Raw genomic sequence first — 21,854 nt, forward strand, 5'->3', positions numbered from 1 at the left:
GTCCTATACCTTGTTTTACTTAGCGTGAGTGAATTCACACAACTTTGAATTTACTTCATCCATGCTTTAGCATGTGCCAGAACTTCTCTTCCATTCTGTTGCATGGATCCACCCCATTCTACATATCTAGTCATGGGCTGATGGACACTTGGGTTTCTTCTATTTGACTATTGTGGATAGTGTTGTGATGAGCCTTCATGTACAAGTGTCCTACTTCCATATCCATAGGAAGTAAAATAAACAGAAAAGAGAACCTAGAGCTTATGCAGACACAGACTCAGCCCCTGGACCTGTTGCCTAGCAGTGGGATCCCCCTGGCTCTGGGCAATGATGGACAGAGATGAAGAAAGGTTCACTTTCTGGATTGGATCTCCTGCTGGGCTCCTGTCTCACCTGGAAACCTGAAGGCTCCCTACTAATTTCCAGACATGGGGCCCTAATATTACAGGATCATCAGAGGTCATCGCCAGTTACACTGAGATCTTGCCTGTATACTTTACAGAGTAACTCTTCCAGGGACAAGGCTGTACCCAGTGGGAGCTCAGAGGGCTTGAGGAAGAAACAGCCAATAGGAGAAAGCAGTGAATTCTGGCACCAGAAAAGGACCATACATACAATGGATGCTATTGGGGAGCAGGAAGGCCACACAGCAGAGGAGGGAGTGGTGGCTGTGTTTGCATTGGGCTGAACAGCATGAGTCAGCCACTGTGGCTAGAATGGAGTGTGTCAGTGTGTCAGGGAGGCCTGGTCCCTTCTCCAGTGTGACAGTATGGGCTTTAAATACCACTGCCCACAATTAGATTTCCAGTTGCCCACAGGCTACATTTCTTGGTGAATGGTGATCGTTCTCAACAGAGCTGCTTTTTCAATATGAGGATGGGATGGATGGGATAGTGGAAAAGACTGAATGTAATTTGTAAAAAAGAGTAAAAAGTGTATAACAAAAATAACCACTTCAAGCTGGTATAGTTGCAATCCAGCTCTTGGGAGGTTCAGAGAGAATTTGAGGCTGGTCTGAGTTACAGAGTGGAGCCCTGTTTAAACACACACACACACACACACACACACACACACACACACACACACACACACACGAGCATATGCAGGAAGTATGGAGTGGACCTGAGGATGTTTGAGTGGTTAAGAGTGAGCTCTACTCTTATCAGAGGACCAAATTTGGTTCCCAGCACCCACATCCGGTAGTTCACAACCTCCTGTAACCGCATCTCAGGGCAATCTGAAGCCTCTGGCTCTGTGAACGCCTGCACTCACCGGCACATACCCACACACAGATTCACATAATTAAAAATTATAAACATAAGAAACAGAGGAAATAAAATGACAGTTTTAACCATTCAACTGAACACAGTTCAGGGGCATTGAGCATGTACACAGTGTTGTACCAGTAACTTGACCCTTTTCTTATCCCAGATTGAACCTTTATCCATTAAGCCATCCCTCCAACCCCAGAAAACATCCTTCAACTTTGTCTCTATGAATTTGGCTGCTGTTCTTTTGTGGCTGACTTACTCTATTATTGTGGCGTTCCTGAGGGTCACCTGTGTGGCAGCATGCATCAAAGTTCTCTTTTGTTGCTGAAGAATATTCCACTCTGGAACTATTCTATCCAGCACTGTATGGGTGAGCCCATTGTGCTTACCAACCCATCTGTCCCTGGACTCTTGGGTGGTTCCCAGCTCTTGCCTGTGGAGACCTCACTGATTCATTCTTTTTTTTTTTTTTTTTTTTTTTTTTTTTGAGACAGAGTTTCTCTGTGTAGCCCTGCCTGTCTTGGAGCTCGCTTGGTAGACCAGGCTAGTCTCAGACTCACAGAGATCCACCTGCCTCTGCCTTGAGTGCTGGGATTAAAGGTATGCACCTCTCATCCCTCCAGCTGATTCATTCTTGTTTCTGTGTATGTGGTGCTGGGGGATGGAACCTGGAGCTTCCTGCCTGATAATAAGCCAGTGAACTTCATCCCAAGCCTCTTATTTGTTCTTTTTGTGTGTGAGAGATGCAGCAGGTGGGGGGTAGGGGGTGTCTTTTCATAGGCCTGGCTGTCCTGGAAATCTCTATTTAGAGCAGGCTGGTTTAGAGCTCACAGAGATCTGTCTGCCTCTACCTCCAGAGTGCTGTCACTTATTTGTTCTTTAAAGCAAGATATTCAAACCTGAGCAACAAGAGGTTTCTGGGAGGGTCTGGAGAGATGGCTCAGATGTTAAGAGTCTGCTCTTCCAGAGATCCCGAGTTCAAGTCCCAGTAACCACGTGGTGGCTCACAACTATCTGTAATGAGATCTGGTGCCCTCTTCTGGTGTATAGGCGTAAGGCAGACAGAGCGCTTGTATACTGGGAAGTAGGAAGAAGCAGGAAGTATAAGGCTGACTCACTGGGAAGGGAGCCAAGGAGCCCTTGGGAAGTCCTAAGAGGCCATATGTGTTGAAGAGGGACCTGGGTAGGAAGTGGCCAGGAGGAGTCCCAGAGCAAGTACCTGAAGATGGTTGCCCCAAGGAGAAGGGGTCGAGGGAGACCTCTCACCTCATGAAGCTGGTCTTATTTCCAGACAGGGATCCATGGCCAGCCAGAGTGACAGTTCAGGAGAGGGGCCAGCCATACAGCTGTGACTACTCAGGCCTGGATATAAGTGACCTGGAAGTAGAAACACAGAGCCTGAGCCGACTTCACAGCCACAGTTGGGGCAGAAAGCAGCTTCAAAGACATAAGACAAGCGGGGGGGGGGGGGCGGTTTGCCAGGAATGGGTGGGGTGAGGACACTAGGATGGTGACCACTAGGAAGGTCTGTTGCTGAGGGTAGCATTTGTTGAGTTTCAGCATGGCCCCCCTACATGGCCAGAGTCCAACATTTGGAGATGAAAAAGATGAAATACATGAAAATCAACATGTTGAATGAGGTCCGTTTCATGAGTGCAAAGCACAAAGACAGACTTTTTGCTAAAGGAGGCATCTCTTCTGATGAGGGAGCCTTGGTGGGGCTTCCGTCCTGATGAGGTAGCCTGGAGGGGTCAGCTATGGTGAGTGGTCTGAAGAGCCTTGCAAAAGCAGGAGGCAGTTGAGTTACTTTTCAGTAGATAAAACAAGAAGAGTTGCATATCTGGGAAACTAACATGTATCCTTTTGTCCTGACCCTTTCTCCTTTGACCTTGCAGGTATGATGCTGGAAGGGATGGCTTTATTGACCTGATGGAGCTGAAGCTCATGATGGAGAAACTGGGAGCCCCTCAGACACACCTGGGCCTGAAGAGTATGATCAAAGAAGTGGATGAAGACTTCGATGGCAAACTCAGCTTCCGGGAGGTACCTATGGCTTACTGAACCTGAGAAGCCCAGGTCCACAGCCCCTGAGTGCAAATGGCTTTACCTCTTGAGAATGCTCTTTGGATGAATGTTTTTAAACACATCTTCTGTAAATTGTGTGAGTGGAATGTTCATAGTCCCAGCACTCAGGAGACAGAGAAGGATCATGAGTTGAAGGCTGGCCTCAGCTACACAATGAATTACATGAGAACCTATCTCAAAAACAAAAACAAAACAAAAAACAAAACAAAAAAAAAACTTTCATGGTAGCTTATTTCTGTTATCCAAGTACATTAAGGTTGAGGCAAGAGGATTGCTATGAGTTTCTGCCTGTGAGAAACTATGCCTGACTATATGTGTATGAGTTTTATTGGAAGACTTTGAGATGTTTCAGTTGGATATGGTGTCATATAACTAATGACAGCCTGATAGAATTAGGCCATTTTCTGTTTTCTTGTTTTTCTGAATTAGCCAGGCCCTTGACATTAAGAGCAGTATCTTAACCACTAAGCCATGTCTCCAGCATCCTCTCTCCCATAGGTGATCCAACTGAATCTACGCTACTTGGCCATCTTTTGGTTGGCTTCTAGAGTGGCCATTTCTCACAGAAGTGGGCACCCAAGGCTTAGAGACCTCTAAAGCAGTTTTGTCAGCTCTTAGCCCCTGGAACAAGCTCCAGGGACATTCCCATTAATACTTTGTGCGGACATGTGACCATCTAGACCCCACAAGCTTCGCCCTGCTCTACGATTTGCTTTGCTGTGTCCACCCATGGTAGAGGTCGCCTGGGCTTGCAGGCAGACCACACCCTGTCAGAGCAGTACATGTCTCTTGAGAAGGTTCTATTTTTAATCTATCCCAGGCTGGCCTCTGACATGGGACCCTTCTGCTTTAGCTCTCCACATGCCTGGTTACCTTGGAGTGACATAGCCTAGAACTCACTATTTTGCCTCGACTAGCTTTGAACTCAGTAATCTTTCTATCTTAGCCTCCTTAGTGCTGGAGATTATAGGCATGTATCACCGCTGTCTCTGTCTCTCTCTGTCTCTGTCCCTCTCTCTGTGTTTGTGATATATAGAGTGGGGAGAGTTAAAACACGGTCTTAAAAACATTTTATGTGTGCGAATGTTTTGTCTGTTATGTACACCTGTTTATCACAGGTGCCTTGGAGGCCAGAAGAAAGCATCAGATCTCCTGGAACTGGAGTTACAAATAGTAGTAGGACTCCATGTGGGAACTGAGAACCAAACTTGGGTCCTCTACAAGGGCAGCAAGTGCTGTTAACAGCTGGAGCCATCTTTCTATCGCTGAAGACAGGGTTTTACATAGTGAAGGCCTGGCCTCAGACTCACTACGTACTTAAGGATGACCTTGAACTCCTGATCCTCTTGCCTCTACCTCCTAAGTGCTGGGATTACAGGCGTGCTCCATCACACTTTGATTTACCCTTGGGGGTTCATTCTTATTTATTCATTCATACATTCATTCATTCATTTTTGTTTTTTTGAGACAGGGTTTCTCTGTGGTTTTGGAGGTTGTCCTGGAACTAGCTCTTGTAGACCAGGCTGGTCTTGAACTCACAGAGATCTGCCTGCTTCTGCCTCCCAAGTGCTGGGACTAAAGGCATGCGATGCCACCACCGCCTGGCTCTTTTATTTATTTATTTATTTATTTATTTATTTATTTATTTATTTACATTATTTATTTATGGGACATATGTGCCTCCGTGCATCTGTGAAGAGCAGAGGACAACTTGGAGGAGTCAGTTCTCCCCTTCTACTATGTCCGTCCAGGGCTTGAACTCAGGTCGTCAGCCTTGGCAGCAAGCACCTTTACCTGTTGAGCCATCTTGTCAGCCCTCCGTTGGGTGCTTGACACGTTATTTTTCTACACTTTCTACATTGTCCTAAAGTAAGAAATTTATGTCTGACACCTACAGATGGAGAGCTTTAACACAGGAAGCATTACTTGTACACCACTAGCCACTGTCACGAAGTTAGAAATTCTCTCCATCTCAGGGCAACATCCACGCACAGGCTTGTGCCCGAAAGAGCTTCTGCATTGGGCTATAGCTCCCTCTGCCCTCGGCCTTTGTTCTCTACCTCTCCTTCCCTCCCCCTTTTCTCAGAGTCACAGCTCGGATGTTTTCCAGCTCGACACTGTGCCAGTCTTTGTGGACTATAAATAGGAAAACAAACAAGGTTTGGGCAGTGAAGGAGACTGCAGAGATTTCAGTGGGAGAAATGGGAGTGCCTGGTGGGCTGGGTGCGCCTGGCTGGGGTTAGGAGACCCCTGAATTATGATGGGGGATGCTGTCGGTCATCTAGCAGAGCTAGCGAGCATCTGCCGTCTGGTGTCCTGGACCTCAGGGCTCAGAGCAAGCAGTGCTGGGAAAAGCCCAAGGGATTGGCTAATGCTTCTGGTTCCCAATGTCCTTCTGCGAATGTGAACACTGTCGCCTCCACTTACGTTTTAAGATTTTATTTTTGTTTATTTTGTGTTGAGGGAAGGGGTACATGGGTGCCAAGGCACACTTGTGGAGGCCAGAGAACAACGTCAATGTGTGGGCCCTGGGGACCCAGTGTAGGTTGTCAGTCTTGATGACAAATTCTCTGAGTCATCTCACTAGCCCTGCCTCCACTTTAGAGGTGAGAAAACGGAGTCCTGGGGAAGGCAGAGTCCCTGGATGCTGAGCTGGGGCAATGCTCCCGCTTTGCTTTCCTGAGTTGTCTCCCCGAGTCTCTGAGAAGTGTTGCCCTAGAAGGTAGCTCTCCTTGTGGGGCCCTCCAGTCAATGCAGTACTTTAAGGACACTTTTGGACTAAGGACCAAAGCATCATAGGAGCCAGCTGCTGAGGAGCAGGCATTTACTCCATCCACAGCTCACGCTTGCAGTGCTGAAGTCTTTACTTTGTCCATCTCTTCAGGAGAGAAGCGAGAACTGAGAGAAACGCAGCAGCCACTACTATCCCCACCCTCCGGGCCTCCAGCCATTGTGGGGGCCTGGCCTCCTTCAACAGGCTTGCTTTCTCTCCAGCCAACCTACGAGCCTTGCTGCAAACTGAGCCTTTGCCGGCCTCTAGTGAGAGAGTTGGAAGCTGCAGGTGGGAATGTGGCTTTTCTGTTTACTCAGAGAAGCTACAAATCCCTGCACATCCCACTTGGGTTAGCATTCACCCGAGTCCACAGCAGAGTGAGCATTGAGCGAGAAGGGCAAGCACAAAGCAGGCTTCCTAGCAAAGAGAAAGCTGTATCCTTGAGAGCTAAGACACTGGGGTTGGGATTTGGAAAGCCCGTTGAAATGATTGACTGTCTTTCACAGAAGGCATTTGCCCCCTTTGGTTTTTGTTCTTGTTTGTTGATTTGTTTATTTGTCTTGAGACAGGGTTTCTCTGTGAAACAGTCCTGACTGTCCTGGAACTCACACTGCAGACCACAATGGCTTTGAACCCACAGAGATCCACCTGCCTCTGTGCTGAGATTAAAGGCATGCGCCATCACCACCGGGGAGAAAAGGCATTCTTTAAGGGAACATGGCTGTATTTTCCTTCTGTACATGCTTTCTGTTGCGTGTGAAAACCTGAAGAAACTCGGTGGTTTGGCCCATTCACTTATAAATGGGGTGGTGGTGGCGGTGTCCATAGAAATTGCGTATAAATCTGTAATTTTTAAAGCCCTATTTTATTTTATGTGTATAAATGTTTTGACTGCATGGGTGTACATATACCATGTGTATGCCTAGTGCTCATGGATGCCAGGGGAGGGTCTCCGACCCCCTAGAACTGGTTGTGAGCCACTGTGTGGTTGCTGGGAAAGGACCCAAGTCCCCTACAAGTACGACACATACTCTTTACCATGGATCAATGTCCCCACTGCCTGACAACCTGAATCCAATCCTGGGGGACATGTGGTAGGAGAGAACCAACCGAGTTGTCCTGTCACCTCCATATCTGCCCCATGGCATGCACATATACAGAACGAGTAAGAGGTGATAGGGACATGTTTGAAGTTCACAGGTGTGTGTTGTTGGTTTTGGTTTGTTTTGGGCTAGAGTTTCGTCGTAGCCCATGCTGGCCTGAAAAGTCTTGGCAATCCTCCTACCTCAGCCTCTTGCTGCTGCTGTTACACGTGTGAGCCACCGTGCTAGTTTTATAAAAATACTTAAATCATTAGAAAGTGGCCCAGGGAGAGAGGGTCAGGCAGAGGAGAGACTTGTGTTTAAGAATTTATTCAGTAGAGGCCTTAACACAATTGCCCTCTCAGATTACTTTGTTGAGCTCGTGCATTTTGAGTGTGGAGGAAGACAGTGGATTACACAATAAATGTGGGCCTTACTAAGTAACTATTTGGAAGAAAATAAGGTTAATGATTACCCTCGAAATAGAACAGACTACATTTCAGAGATTAAATATTTACATGTTTTAAGGAAAAGCCATAAAAGTACTAGACAGAAACATGCCTGACTGTTTGTGTAACCTTGGTGTTGGGGAAGGTTTCCCTAAGCCTGTCTCTGGTAAGAGGGAAGAAAAAGATCTGGCAGAGCTTATGTAAAACTTTTCGAGTCAAAAGATGCCATAAAGAAGCCAGGATCGGTGGCACACACCCGTGGGCTCGCTCACTCCGGAGGCCGATGATGCAAGTCTCAGTTGAGACCAGCAACCTAGCAGGACCCACCCATCTCAAAAAATTAGTAAACAGGGCTGGGTGTAGTGTCGAACACTTTTAATCTCAGCACTCAGGAGGCCAAGGCAGGCAGATCTCTATGAGTTTGAGACCAGCCTGGTCATCAGAGTGAGTTTCAGGATATACAGGACTATGTAGAGGAACCCTGTCTCAAAAAACAAAAACAAACAGAAATAACAGGCCTGGGAAGGTGGCTCAGTAGGCAAAGATGCTTGATGCCCAGCCTGCTGACCTGAGTTCGATCTCAGGGACCTACATGGTGGAGGGGCAAGAACTGACTCTTGCAAGTTACCCTCTGACCTCCACACATGTGTCCAAACAAATAAAATAACCGTGGCCACAGCCCACTTAAATGACCAGTAGCAGATCTAAGGCATTCAAAACATACTAAGGCCTACAAAGGTCTCTTAGTAAACCACAAGAAAGGCAAGCCACCTCACATAAAAACAGAACAAGCTAAGAGGATATTCAAAAGGTGGGGCGGGGAGGAGGGGCATAGGGGTGGCTCAACAGGTAAAGGCCCGGGCCTAACCACCTCGGTTTGGTCCCAGGGACTCACATGGTGCAAGAAGAGAACCAACTCCTTCAAACTGCCGTCTGACCTCCACGTGTACCATGGTACACGCACGCACTCACGCACGCGCACACACACACACACACACACACAAAGTAAATAAATATATGCTTTTTTAAGCATAAACATATATATATATATATTATTTTTTCTTGTTTTACATATTGATCCCAGTTCCCTCTCCCTCCCACTTTCCCATGCCCCCAATCCCCCTCCCATCTTACCCCCCCCCAACTCCACAGGGAGGGTGATGCCTTCCAGGAGGGATCATCAAAATCTGTCAAGTCATTTGGAGTAGGGTCTAGGCCCTCCCTCCTGTCTCTAGGTTAAGGAAGTATCCCTCCATGAGAAATATGCTCTCAAAGTCCTTTCGTGCACCAGGAATACATCCTGGTTCCACTGTCAGAGGTCCCTTAGACTTCCCAGGCCTTCTAACTGAGACCCATGTTCAGGGGGTCTGAGTCAGTCCAATGCTGGTTTCCCAGCTATCAGTCTGGGGGCCATGAGCTCACCCTTGTTCAGGTCAGCTGTCTCTGTGGGTTTCTGTAGCCTGGTCTTGACCCCTTTTCTTATCACTCCTCCCTCTCTGCAACTGGATTCCAGGAGTTCGGCTCAGCTTTTTAAAAAGTAAGATGATTAAGTTGGGGCTAAGTGTGGTGACAAAGGTCAGTAATCCCAGCACTTGGGAGGCAGGTGGATCTTTGTGAGTACAAGACCATTTATGCACCTCTAAAACAAAACAGTTATTTAGTTTAAAAAAAAAATAGTGTATAGGAAAAAAATATTGTATAGGGCAGGGAAATGGCTGGATGGATAGAGGCTCCCGATGTTCCAGCTGTGCAAGCCTGACACCTGAAGTTTAATCCCGGGAACACGGATAAAAAGCTGTGTGTCTTAACACATCTCTAGTCCCAGCACTTCTGTGGGGAGATGGCAGGTGGGGACAGGAGGATTGGTGGGAAGCTGGAGGGCCAGTTAGTCTTGAGTGGACAGTGCAGCAGCAGAAACATGACAGACCTTACCTAAAGAAGATTAAAGGCAAGAACTGACTCTGACCTCCACACACATTGAATACATGAATGAATGAATGAATGAATGAATGAATGAATGAATGAATGAATGAATGAGGGCTAGGCATACTACGCCTTCAATCCCCATACTCAGGAGATTGGCAGACAAGTGTATTTCTATGACTTTGACACCTTCCTGATTTATAGCTAGCTAGCTCTAGGCCAGCCAAGGCTACATAGCGAGACCTTGCCTCAAAGATATAAAGACAATCAAATAAACACTAGTATTACAGGCCATTACCATTATGTTTATGCAGTACTTACTGTGGATTGAATCCAGGGCTTTCTACCAATTGAGCTACTCTGTAGTGTTATTGTATGGGTTTTTGAGGAACAGGTTCCCAGCAGTGACATTACTGGATGGGGGAGAGAACAATATTTTAATTAAATTAATTTATTTGGTACTGGGGATTGGACTCAGGTCCTTCACACACCAAGTATTGCTTTACCACTGAGCTATGCCCTTACCCACCACCAACACTCCCCACTTTTTTTGTTTTGATCATTTGGTAAGGGACAAAATAATTCTCCATACATACATAGACATAAATGTCCAGGTAGGAGCAATGGCTAAGAGAGTTTGCTGCTCTGGCAAAGGAGCCACGTTTGGTTCCTGTTACGAGTAGTTTTCCCACCAGCCTGGTCCCACTGCCACGCCAACCCCAAATAACACAGAGACGCTGTATTAGATATAAAGCTGTTGGCCTGTTACTAGAGTTTCTCATTGGCTAGCTCTGTCTTAAATATTAGCCCATTTCTATTAATCTAAGTATTTCCATGTGGTCTTATCTTACCAGAGAGAGGGTCCAGAGTTGTTCTCATTCAGTTCTACATGTTGAATCTTCTACTACATCTCCCCCGAACCCTCCTTGTCTCTTAGTCCTACCAATCTTGCTTTCCTATTGGCCAACAGTGCTTTATTCATTAACCAATGAGAGAAACATATTTACAGAATGACATCTCCCATCAGGTTCCTAGTACTCATATCAGGTCGCTCCCAACTTCCAGTAGCCCCCAGCTCCAGAGTTCCAAGGCCCTCTTCCAAAGTCTATGGATACCTGCACCCACACATGTGCATCCTCCCCCTGTGTGCATATAATTAAAAAAAATAATAAATCTTGGGATGGGAGAGATGGCTCAGCGGTTAAGAGCACTGACTGCTCTTCCAGAGTACCCAGGTTCAATTCCCAGCACCCACATGACAGCTCACAACTGTCCCCAAGATCTGATAGCCTCACACAGACAGACATAGATGCACAGAAAACACCAATGCACATAGAATAAAAATGAATACATTATTTAAAACAAAACACACATTTCAAGTTCTTGGCAAGAACGTCAAGGGCAGAGGGATTATTGGGGATGCATTGGTGTGGCATCGGGGATAGCAGTGACCCTCCTGTCCCTCTCCCTCCCACAGTTCCTGCTCATTTTTCACAAGGCCGCTGCAGGTGAACTGCAGGAGGACAGTGGGCTGTTAGCATTGGCCAAGCTTTCTGAGATCGATGTTTCCCTGGAGGGCGTCAAAGGTGCCAAGAACTTCTTCGAAGCCAAGGTAAGTGTCTGTTCCTTCCCTACCCAGCCCCCACTCTTCCTTTACCCTGTCCCCATGACAGGCACTTCCTGCACAGTGACCTCTTAGCTCACTCACTGGGAAGTGAGAGTTTGTTCTCACACAGCACAGAAACATCTGACTCAGGAGGGTTTGTGGATCCCAGGCTCCAAGATAGACTCTCCCTCTAGACCTTGAGTTACTTCTACAGGCCCTGCCCCCCCCCCTTCTCTTTCTGATCTTAAACATCTGGGTTGGAAGAGAGAAGAGGACTAGAGTTCGGTTCCCAGCATCTATATTGTGCAGCTCACAATTCATCTAACTCTAGTTCCCGGGAATCTGATGCCCTCCTCTGTCCTCTGTGGACACACACACACACACACACACACACACACACACACACACACACACACACACACGCTGAAGTACTTCAGTGCTTATACTGCTCTTCCAAAGGATCCAAGTTCAATTCTTAGCACCTATATTAAATGGCTTGAAACCATCTGTAATCGTAACTCCAGGGAGATTCAACAACATCTCTGGCTTCTGCAGTCACCTAGATTTAAGCACGGGCGTGCGCGCACGCTTCTGTGTGTGTGTGTCTACAAGAGTATTTAAAAATAAATATCACAGGCAGTGGTGGTGGTGCACGCCTTTAATCCCAACACTCAGGAGGCAGAGGAAGGTGGATCTTTGTGAGTTCAAGGCCAACCTGGTCTACAGAACAAGTCTAGGACATCCAGAGCTATACAGAGAAATCCTGTCTCAAACAACAACAGAAAATCATTAAAAAATAAATCTTAAAAAAAAAAAAAAATATATATATATACACACACACACACACACACACACACACACACACACACACACATATATATATATATATATATATATATATGGGTTGCAGACAAGTAGGAGAGGGGTCAGGGGAGAGTGCCAGAGTGGCCTGCCCTAAATCAATGTTTGCATCACTGAAAATGATCAGGAGGTGGGGAGGCCTCACAGCCCTGCGAGGTCATAATCCCCAAACACTGAGGCAGCTATCCAAAGCTAGCAGCGGCCATTCTTGTCTCTGCAGAGCACACCTGCAGACACACAGATAAGGGAACCCCTTCACACCTGCTGCTAAGCCGAGCAGTGTGCAGTGAGATGGGCACATCACCCCCGACCCCAAGCAGGCAAGCCAGCCAAGGGATCTGCCTCCCTCCCACACGTTGCTACACTAGCCCTGTTTCCACTTGTGCCACAGAGGCACGGGCAGGATGAAATGAGCTTGCATGTGTAGTGTTAAGTAATTGCCTGGCTACTGGGGAGCAGTCAGCATGCAGTCCCAGCCATCCAGATTGCATGTGTCTTCAGTCAGTTGCCGGCCTCTGGGGGACTTTGAGTTTCTCCCATTAGTTTACCCCAGGACAGAGCAACCTTGGTGACATCCTGGCCTGTTTAGAGCTTGAAACAGGACTCCATTCTCACTTTGTCTATGAGGCTGTTTGCAGATAGACTCTGTTGGCGAAGACCAGCTAGTGCATTGACTTCTGAAACTCAGGAAGAAAGGGACACAGCATTCGTCTTCCTCGGGGGCCCACACAGTGTGGGGAGGGAAGCCAATTACTTGTTGACACAGGGTGTGGGGGTAGTGATGAGGAAGGGGCCCCTTCCCCTGTGATGGAACCTCTCCATCCATTAGTGCCTTCGTGTTTACAGTCTCTTGAGACTTCTTGGGAAAGGTCCTAGGACTGAAGCCCAAGAGTAGCAGGACAGTTCCCTGCCAAGATACACTGGGCTAAATGCTCCCTGGGACTGCATCATCTGGGCACGCAGGATCTGTCATGACTTGCCCATGATCTCTGTTCCAGCCCCATCCAGCCCTTCAGACAGACGTTGCTGGGAATTTTCACAACCAATCCTTAGAACCTGTAGCTCTCTTTGCCCAGAGCTCCAACACAAGGCTACTGTTTGGAGAACTCTACTCCTTTGGGACCACCTCCTAGGGCAGCCTACTCTTGCCTGTCCACACCTGGAAAGGCCCCTCTCCTGAGTACAAGCAGTGCTGTTTTGTATCTGTTCATGGTGCTCTTGGATACTTGCAGGGACAGTGTCAATCAGTCTGTAGAGCAATTGGTATTTTGCCTCCGGAACTTCTCCTTCCGAGGGAAGGATTTACAGCAACACTGGTGGGGTTGTTACAAACTGGACACAACTTAAACTTCAGTTGTCAGAGATGAGTCCATCATGGCATGACCATATGGTCATTCATTCTGTAGCAATCAAAGATTCGAGACGAGACTGTGTCATGTGTGTACACATATGTCCAAAGTAAATCAAGCAAAATAATATGTGGACACCTGACTTTAAATGCTGAATACAGCTTAGATAATTACATATGAGAGTATTAGTAATAGTTAAGTCAAGGGACGCATTTTATACTTCTGTGGTGTTGTAGAATTGGTGTGCATTATTTTTATAAGGAGAAAAGATGAAACGCACAAAACAATAAACCTTTTCCTACTTTCTGTGTTTATATGTCTGCCTCCTCAACCGGACTCAAAGGCAGAGTAGTAGGTGTGTTATCTTTGTAATTACAGCGCCTGGTGTGTAATGGACCTCAATAAATGTTTGCATGAATGACGAATGGAGGGAAGCACGGCTTGGATTTGGGAGAGGCCGTAAGGGAGATGACACTAGTAACAGATGTTGTAAGATGAATGGGGATTCACCTTGTAATCAAGGAAGGGAGGGGCCCTGGCCATGGGAACTGCAAGGGAAGGCTCCAGGGCATGGAGGGCTGGGAGTCCTGGAGGCCAAGGAGAGAGGGCGAAGGGCTGGCACCACCTCAGGGACAGCAAGCTAAGATGCGAGTACGGAGAGCTAGGACCTGGATCACCGCTTCCCACCTTTGGTATGAGGTAGGTGACTCTGAGATCAGATGGTCCCTGGTTGTAATTCCCAAGCTGAGGATTACCTGTAGACTGGCCTCCCAGGCCCAACCCAGGTCTTCTTAAAACTTTTTTTTTGGGTGTGTGGGGGTTGGGGGAGTCGTCAGGAAACAAGGGGTTGATCTAACACTGCAGGTGGCATCAGGTGCAGCCAGGCTGGGATAGCCCAGCTACAGGGGCTGGAGAGCCCTCAGAACTGGTTGGGGAGGTCTGACACTAGAGGAGAGATGTGCTTGGGGAGGAATATCAGTTTGTCTAGCGTTGTGACAGTGGGACCAGGGACAACATAAAGACACACAACTTTAGAACTTCTGTGCTTGTGACTACATTTTTGGGAGTTTGGGGAAGACCAACATGAGGTGTGCATTGAGGAGGGGAGCTGAGTTTTTTTTTTTTTTTTGTATCAAGGAAGTCCCTCCCTCAAGTGGGAGTGGTTTGAAGAAGAAAAGCAATAAACTGGGCTTTGGTGTGAAGTCCGAGATAACTTCAGGCACAGTAAAGACATGAATGAATTTGATGGGTATGGTGATGGCTGCAAATGGTCCTCCAATAATGGCCACACGGAGGCTATAAAAAATATCCGTCCATCTTTCTTGGAGGTCTGTGTGTCTTGCTGTAAGGATGGATCCACCACCATTGACAATGGCTAGAATATGACTGTCCTCATAACCCTCTCCTGGGGTGGGGTCAGACTCCATGTACCAGGTGAGCTTCCCATAGGAAGAAAGAAGGGAAGAAATATGCTCTATGGACACCAAGTAACACAGAGGTAGGAGCCATCTTCAGAAGTACATGTTGAAACAGGAGGAGAGTGGCCGAGAGTGGAGGGAGGCTTTGCATTTATGTCTTCAGGCCCAAGGGAATGCTGGAGAAAAATGCTACTTTGCTGGGCAGGAGTGGTTTGGGCTTTTTAAATTTTATTTTTTGTTAATTATGTGTAGGTGTGAGTCTGTGGCCATGACTGCTGTTGCCCAAAGAGTCAAGAGGTGTCAGATGTCCCTAGACTTCCAGGTGCTTCTGAACCTCCTGATGTGGGCGCTGGGACTCGAACTCAGATTCCTGTGGAAGTGCTCCTAACCTCTCCCATCTCTCCAGCCCTAGCAGTTCTCGCCTTCCACCATGTGGGTCCTACAGATCGAACTCAGGTTGTCAAATCTGGCAGCAAACAATCTGACCAGCCCTCAGAAGAGATGTTTAAGGGATCAGATTCTCTATGTTGAGTTGGGATGGACCTAGTAGGAGGAACCCTGAGAGCCAAGTCCCCATTGCAGATGTCAGAGCAGGTGAGACAGCAGCTTGGGGTTAGGTAAGAACATCTTTGTTTACTTGGCAGCCTCTGAGAGAAGTCAGTATGTTTCCCTACCAGGGAGAAATTGTCTAGGTCGTGGGGTGGGGGTTTAGGGTCAGGGAGGGTTATAGAATCCCAGAGGCAAGATTTGTTGCCTGGCAGATGGTGGGTTTTTGAACTCAGGGATTGGTAGGTTTGGATGGGTTTTCAAACCGGGAAGTAAGCCTCGGACCTTTTGCCCTGGTTGAGTGGGGGCTTCAGAGATGATCCAGTGGTTAAAGTGTTTGCTGCAGGAGGAGAGTTCAGAGCCCCAGAGCCCTTGTGAAGCAGGGCATGTTAGCATACATGTATAATCCCAGTATTCTGTGGCAAGAAGGTAGGTGAAAAGAAGCAATCTCTCCCACCCACCCAGCCCAAAAGCTAGCAAATCAGCTAGCCTGAATACAGAGAAATGAACAAGAAAGAAACCTGTCTCAAACAAGGTGAGGATGAAGATGAACAGTTGAGGCTGCCCTCTGACCTCCAAACACATGCACTATCGAGAGAGAGAAAGAGAGGGAGAGAGAGAGGAGAGAGAGGAGGTACACACAGGCAGAGAAACACAGAGGGGGAAGAAGAGGAGAAAAACCACTTCATTTCTTGTTGTGCCGAGCAATTTCTCTTGGATGATTTCAAGTACCAAAAGGTCATCCTCTCATAATGCAAAGGCAACAGACAACACATTTCAAGTTTCACCTGCATTTTAAACATGTTCCAAGTGCATTATGACAAGACTGTGTAGACAAGGACAACGAAGGCCAACGTGTCATGGGGGCTGCTTCCCATGGTGTAAATATTCACACCGAGACTGAGCTCAAGCTCTCAGTGGAATGTGAACACGTGGTGTGGAGCAGGGGCGCTGTTCTCAGTCAACGCTCGGTTTTCCCACGCTGGAGGCACAGCCCTCGCAGATAATAACAAACTGTACTGAGATCATCAGAGTGTGATGGCCCCTCAGTACTTGTTCCTTTTGCTTTTGCTTTTGGTATAGTTGATTGCAGATTCATACAATTTAAAATTTTGTGATGACTAATTTTATAAATGGCTCACAGACATTCAGGGGACGAGGCAGTTGATTTTTGAGCAAGTCCAAGCCAGTTTCAGCATAGCATCTCTGTTTTCCTCCAGCTGAAAGAGGGAGGGGTCAGGGACCACTGTGAGGAGAGAGATTAGGAAGAGGGCCATTGAAGATCCAGCTCTGGCCTGAAATCTCCAAGTCCTAGTGAATCCAGCCACTATTCTTTTTTTGAGGTGGTTGTTCAAGACAAGGCTTCTCTGTGCAACATCCCAGACTGTCTTAGAACTTCCTCTTAGACCAGGCTGGCCTCCACCTCAGAGATCCACCTGCCTGTGCCTCCGAGTGCTGGGACTAAAGGTGTGCACCACCACTGCCCAGCTTAGCCACTATTCTTACGAGTGGTTTTTGAAGGATTTATTTGTTTTTACTGTTTTTATTATATGAGTGTTTTGTCTGCATATGTGTGTGTGCACCATGTGCCTGTAGAGGCCAGAAGAGGGTGTCCAGAATCCTTGGAACTGGAAGTTCATAGGGTTGTGAGCTGTCAGGTGGATGCTGGGAACGGATGCTTGGTCCTCTGCAAGTACTCTTAACCATTGAACCTCTCCAGGTGGAAGAGTTCCCTTTCATTTACTTATTACTTATTATTAAAAAGTGTGCCCTCGGCTTAGAGGCATGCATACTAAGTCATGGCAGTGAGGGTGGGCCTTACTGAGGAGGTGGGCAGATGTGAACCTTGTGCCAGGCAGAATTGAAGGTGTAGTTGGCCTTTTGTGTCCATGGAGGGGTTGGTTCCAGAAACCTCAGATGTGAACATTTTTATATGTTAAAAGCCCACCCCTCCTGCCCCTACATCCCATATAAAATGGTATGTAGGGCTGCAGAGAGAGTATAGTTGGCAAAGCACTTGCCTTGCAACCATGATGTCATGAGTTCAATCCCCTGAACCTGCCTGAAAAAGAAGCTAGGCATGGTGATGTATTTGGATCCTCGGGGCTCCCAAGCCAGTCAGCCTAGAGTACTTGGTGAGCTCCAGCCTAAAACAAGGTAGACACAAGTGTGTCCACAAGTGCATCCCCATATATACACACACGACATGAAAGGAAAGAGTAAATGGTTGACAAATTACATCAAGATTTTAAGCACTGTGGTGGTCCAAGATACTCTAAAAGACCCACCAAGCTAGGAGGTGACAATGGAAATATTAATTCACCACAATTAGGAAGTAAAAAATAGCTGAGTGTGGAAGTGGGTAATTCTCCATGGAGGAAACGAGAGAAGACAGTATTTGACTATCGGATTGGCAAGGAAGTAAGGATGGTCACGGCAAGCTTTGGCCAAGTGTATGTGGGAATACTTCCAGTCCATGATGGTGGAGGTATAAACTGGAACAGCTACCTTCAAGGGCTCTATTGTAGCCTTTGTTAAAATCACATACACAGTGGGCTGTTGATGCCAAATATGTAAACTACAGAAAAAAGTCAGTTCTAGAAGGGAAGATTTTTAAATGATTTTATCTGATAAGGCATCATTATTATTATGATTGAAACATATCTTGTGTGTCCCAGGCTTTCTTCAAACTGGCTATGTAGCCAGGGATGATCCTCACACTTCTAGTCCTCTGCTTCTACCTCCTGAGGTCTGGGATTATAGGCTTTTGCCACCACATCAGTTTTATGCAGTACTAGGGACTAATATAGGGCTTCATGCATGCTAGGCAAACACTCTACCAATTGAACTGCATCCCAACCCCTAATATGGTTTTATTGAAGAGTAATCATTAGTTTAAAAAAAAACTATAAAATCCCTCATAATACAAGCAAAAACATGTTGAGTTTATTTTTATTGCATTTAATTTGGAGACTGGATCTCATACTGTAGCTCTGACTGGCCTAGAACTCTATATGTCAAGATTGGCCTTGGACTCAACGCTCTGCCTCCTGAGTGTTAGTATTGAAAGCATGAGCCACCATACATAGCTAAACATGTGATACTTTATAATAGATGTTACCAAAGCAAGCCAAAAATGTAATATTTCGAAGTAAATTTAGAATAAATGACTGGTGGATAAGTTTAAAAAATGTATTTCCTTTTTGTGGTTACTGAAGATTGAACTCAAGACCTCCTGCGTGCCAGCTCAGTCCTCAGCCGCTGAATTATATTCCAGCCCAGAACTAAACTGTTGATGGGAACACAGAAGCAGGATTGAACAAGAACTGATGCTCTGGGGCTAGAGAGAAAGAGTATGCACTGCTCTTCCAGAGGACCCAAGTTTGCCTCCCAGCATCCACGACATTCAGAAAGCTACTGTAAAGCTTTCCCCTTCCAGCCCGACATCAGATGCAATCCCAACCAAAGACTCCCAAGACATTACTTTTGCTCTTCCACCTAGGATATAGTAATGTTTAAAAAATATTTTATTAATTCTTTGATAATTTTATACAATGAATTTGGATAATATTTGTGTTCCAGCTCCTCCCAAATCTGTCTCTTCTCCTTCACCCCACAACTTGCATCCCTTGAAAAACAAATGCTCGGCAGTGGTGGCCTACACCTTTAATCACAGCAGTGGAGGCAGAGGCAGGTGGGTCTCTGTGACTTTGAGGCCAGAGTGAGTTCCAAGACAGACAGGGCTATACAGAGAAGTCCCGTGTCAAAAAAACTAAAACAAACAAACAAAAAACTATTTTGCTCACCATATACCTCTGAGTATGGGGCCATCCACTGAAGCTTGGTTGACCTACCAGGAGTCACATACCCTTAAAGAAAACTGACTCTTTCCCAGAAGCCATCAGCTGGCCATAGTTCCTCAAGGACGGGGGCTCATGAACCCCTTCCTACTCTGCTCCATGCTAGAATGGCAACTGGTTGATGTGTGCAGGTCTCATGCAGGCAGCTACAGCTGCTGTGAGTTTGAGTGCAGCTGTCACTCAACTGAGGTCCCCCGACCCCTTTTCCCCCCTCCCCCGACCTCTAGTTCTTAAGAGTTTCCACCCACTCTTCCATGATTCTCCCTGAGGCTTGGTGAGGGAGTATGACCCAGGTGTCCCATTTGTGCCTGAGCACTCCATAGTTGCTTACTCTCTGCACCTTGACCGGTGCTGAGTTTCTTTGTCTACTGCCCTCTATCTGATGCACAAAGAACCTTCTCCACCGAGGTAGCACCGACCCTGGTTCAGGACTGGTCCACCAGAATGTAGTGATGTTGTTGTAAAATCAAAGGAATCTAAGTGTGGGCAAGAGTTTGGGGAAGTGTCTTCACAGTAGAGCCTGCCTACCGCCATGAAGTAGTGGATTCTCACTAGGACGCTGAAAAACAATCGAGGCTGAGCAAGCCCAGAAGATAGAAGCATGTAAAAGTCGGTCACCAGTAAAGCAGTGGTACCCACACTCACCCGGACCAAAGGAAGAGGTGTCGTTGGAGCCCCTGCCCTGGGCAGCTCCATTTGTTCGGAGTTTACATGTCCACTGCAAAGGCTTGGGTGCCAGATCCCCCGTACCCTTCCCTGCCCTTACTGTGTCATCTGTTTGCTATTTCTCTGCAGGCCCAGGCCTTGTCGTGCTCCAGTAAATTTGAAGCTGAGTTAAAAGCTGAGCAAGATGAGCGGAAACGTCAGGAGGAGGCCAGGAGACTCCGCCAGGCAGCCTTCCGGGAGCTGAAGGCTGCTTTCAGCGCATGAGCACAGCTGTGCCTTACTGACACCCAGGAGGAGATGACCACAACTTTCACATTTTTACCCCTGCTGCCCTCTGCCTGAACGACCTCCCCCTCTACGCCCCAGGCCTGTTTCTTAGTGCCTCTGGATAACTGGAGACTGCTTCCATCTTTCCCAGGGTCCCGCCTCCTCCAAAAGGCTTGCCAGCTGACCTCTCCTGCCTGCACTCCTCTGCTGTTATCTGTAGTGGAGACTTGTTTCTTCCAGAAACCCGTCCTTGTCCCTGCGTGGTTCTATGTCAGTGAGTCCTGTTCATCTATGGTCCTCAGAGGACACGTTGCCCATTTCTTAGATGGTTCTTCCTTGTGGTCCCTACATTGTTTCCTGGCCACCGTCTCTCTTCTTGTCACTACTCAGATTCTGTTGACTTCTTTTTCACCATTTTCCATTCCAGCGTGATGGTGGGATTTGAAGGAGGACTTGTGGATCATTACCCATCCCCTCTCCAACTGGGGATTAGCTTGCTGTCATACTGCCTGTCTCCTGGCCTTAACAGTGCCCACCTCATTCCCCCTCATCCTTTTCTTCCCATATTGGCCATTTTCCCACTCCTAAGTTCTTTTCTGTAAGAATGAAAGAATTGTTGGAAGTAATATTAATGGGCAGAAGGATATCAGTCACCTGACTCCGTGCAAATCAGAGTGGACCCCTGCAATTCTCAAGTGACACAGCAAGATCTTTTGAAATCCCAGAAGTCATGACCATCCTCTGGTATCTGACACTAGCTCCATGGGGCTGAGGAAAAGGTACAGTCACCCGTGGGACAGATTTTTGTATCTTGTGAGTTCTTGGGATTCCTCACAAATACCAGGGGGTTGTATTTTTTAACAAAATTCCCAATGTCATATTTATTACTTCTCTTTTATAACTGCTGTCTTTACAATAAAGAAAACATTTGTCCTCTGTCTTACAGCTGAAATAAAATGTGCAAATAATCTTTGCCTTCACACCAGTGTGCCTGTGTGTCTCTGGTCGTATTTTTGAATGAAGGGGTAGAAGAAAGTGTTTTCTATGGGTTCAGTCTTGGGCTTCTGTTGCCACTGAGTTCCTGAAAGTATGTGTAGAAATAGGAACAGGATGAGAAGGGCTGGGAATGGATGCGGCTCAATTAGTGGAGTACTTGCCTAGCGTGCATGAAGCCCTGAGTTCAGTCCAAGTATCACATACAACCAATCATGGAAGTGCATTCCTGTAACTCCAGCACTCAGGACACAGATGCAGAATTCAAGGTCATGGCCATCCTTGGCTATAGAGAGAGTCTGAGGCCAGGCTGATCCACATGAGACCTTCTTTTAAGAAATCAACCAACAAGAACAAAAGTAGGACCAGGACGGTGGGTCCCCGCTGATGACCATCACACTTAACATTGTCACCTGCTCTCCCCTCCCCACCAGCAAGAATGCTTTCTGCTGCTGGTAAAACTGGACATTCTGTTTCTTTTGCTTGCAAATCCCTTGAAACCCTCACTAGGACATAGCTTTAATAATACCATGTACCTTAGCACATCAAATTTAACAAATATTTCACACCAATGAAAAAAGATGAAGGGTAGTCAGGGCCAGAGGTGGAAAGATATACAAGATCTGAATTTTATTTATGTTTTTCTCAGTTTCTCTGTAAACCTTAATTTCTCTTTAAAACACTCTATTCAGCAAGATGGCCCAG

General features: G+C 46.8%; 1 protein-coding gene across 1 annotated transcript in view; it reads left to right on the forward strand.

The window, feature by feature from the left end:
• Efhd1 (EF-hand domain family member D1) overlaps nt 1-20,358 on the forward strand; it is a 41,114-nt gene extending 20,756 nt beyond the window's left edge. The window contains exons 2-4 of the mRNA XM_051190729.1: nt 3,167-3,314; nt 11,061-11,195; nt 20,019-20,358. Of these exons, the coding sequence (XP_051046686.1) occupies nt 3,167-3,314; nt 11,061-11,195; nt 20,019-20,153 (418 nt within the window). The 3' untranslated portion in view covers nt 20,154-20,358. The remainder of the gene's footprint in view (nt 1-3,166; nt 3,315-11,060; nt 11,196-20,018) is intronic.
• Nucleotides 20,359-21,854: the final 1,496 nt, after the last annotated feature.

The sequence above is a fragment of the Phodopus roborovskii genome, unplaced genomic scaffold (assembly GCF_943737965.1).
Source record: "Phodopus roborovskii unplaced genomic scaffold, PHOROB, whole genome shotgun sequence".
Taxonomy (NCBI): domain Eukaryota; kingdom Metazoa; phylum Chordata; class Mammalia; order Rodentia; family Cricetidae; genus Phodopus; species Phodopus roborovskii.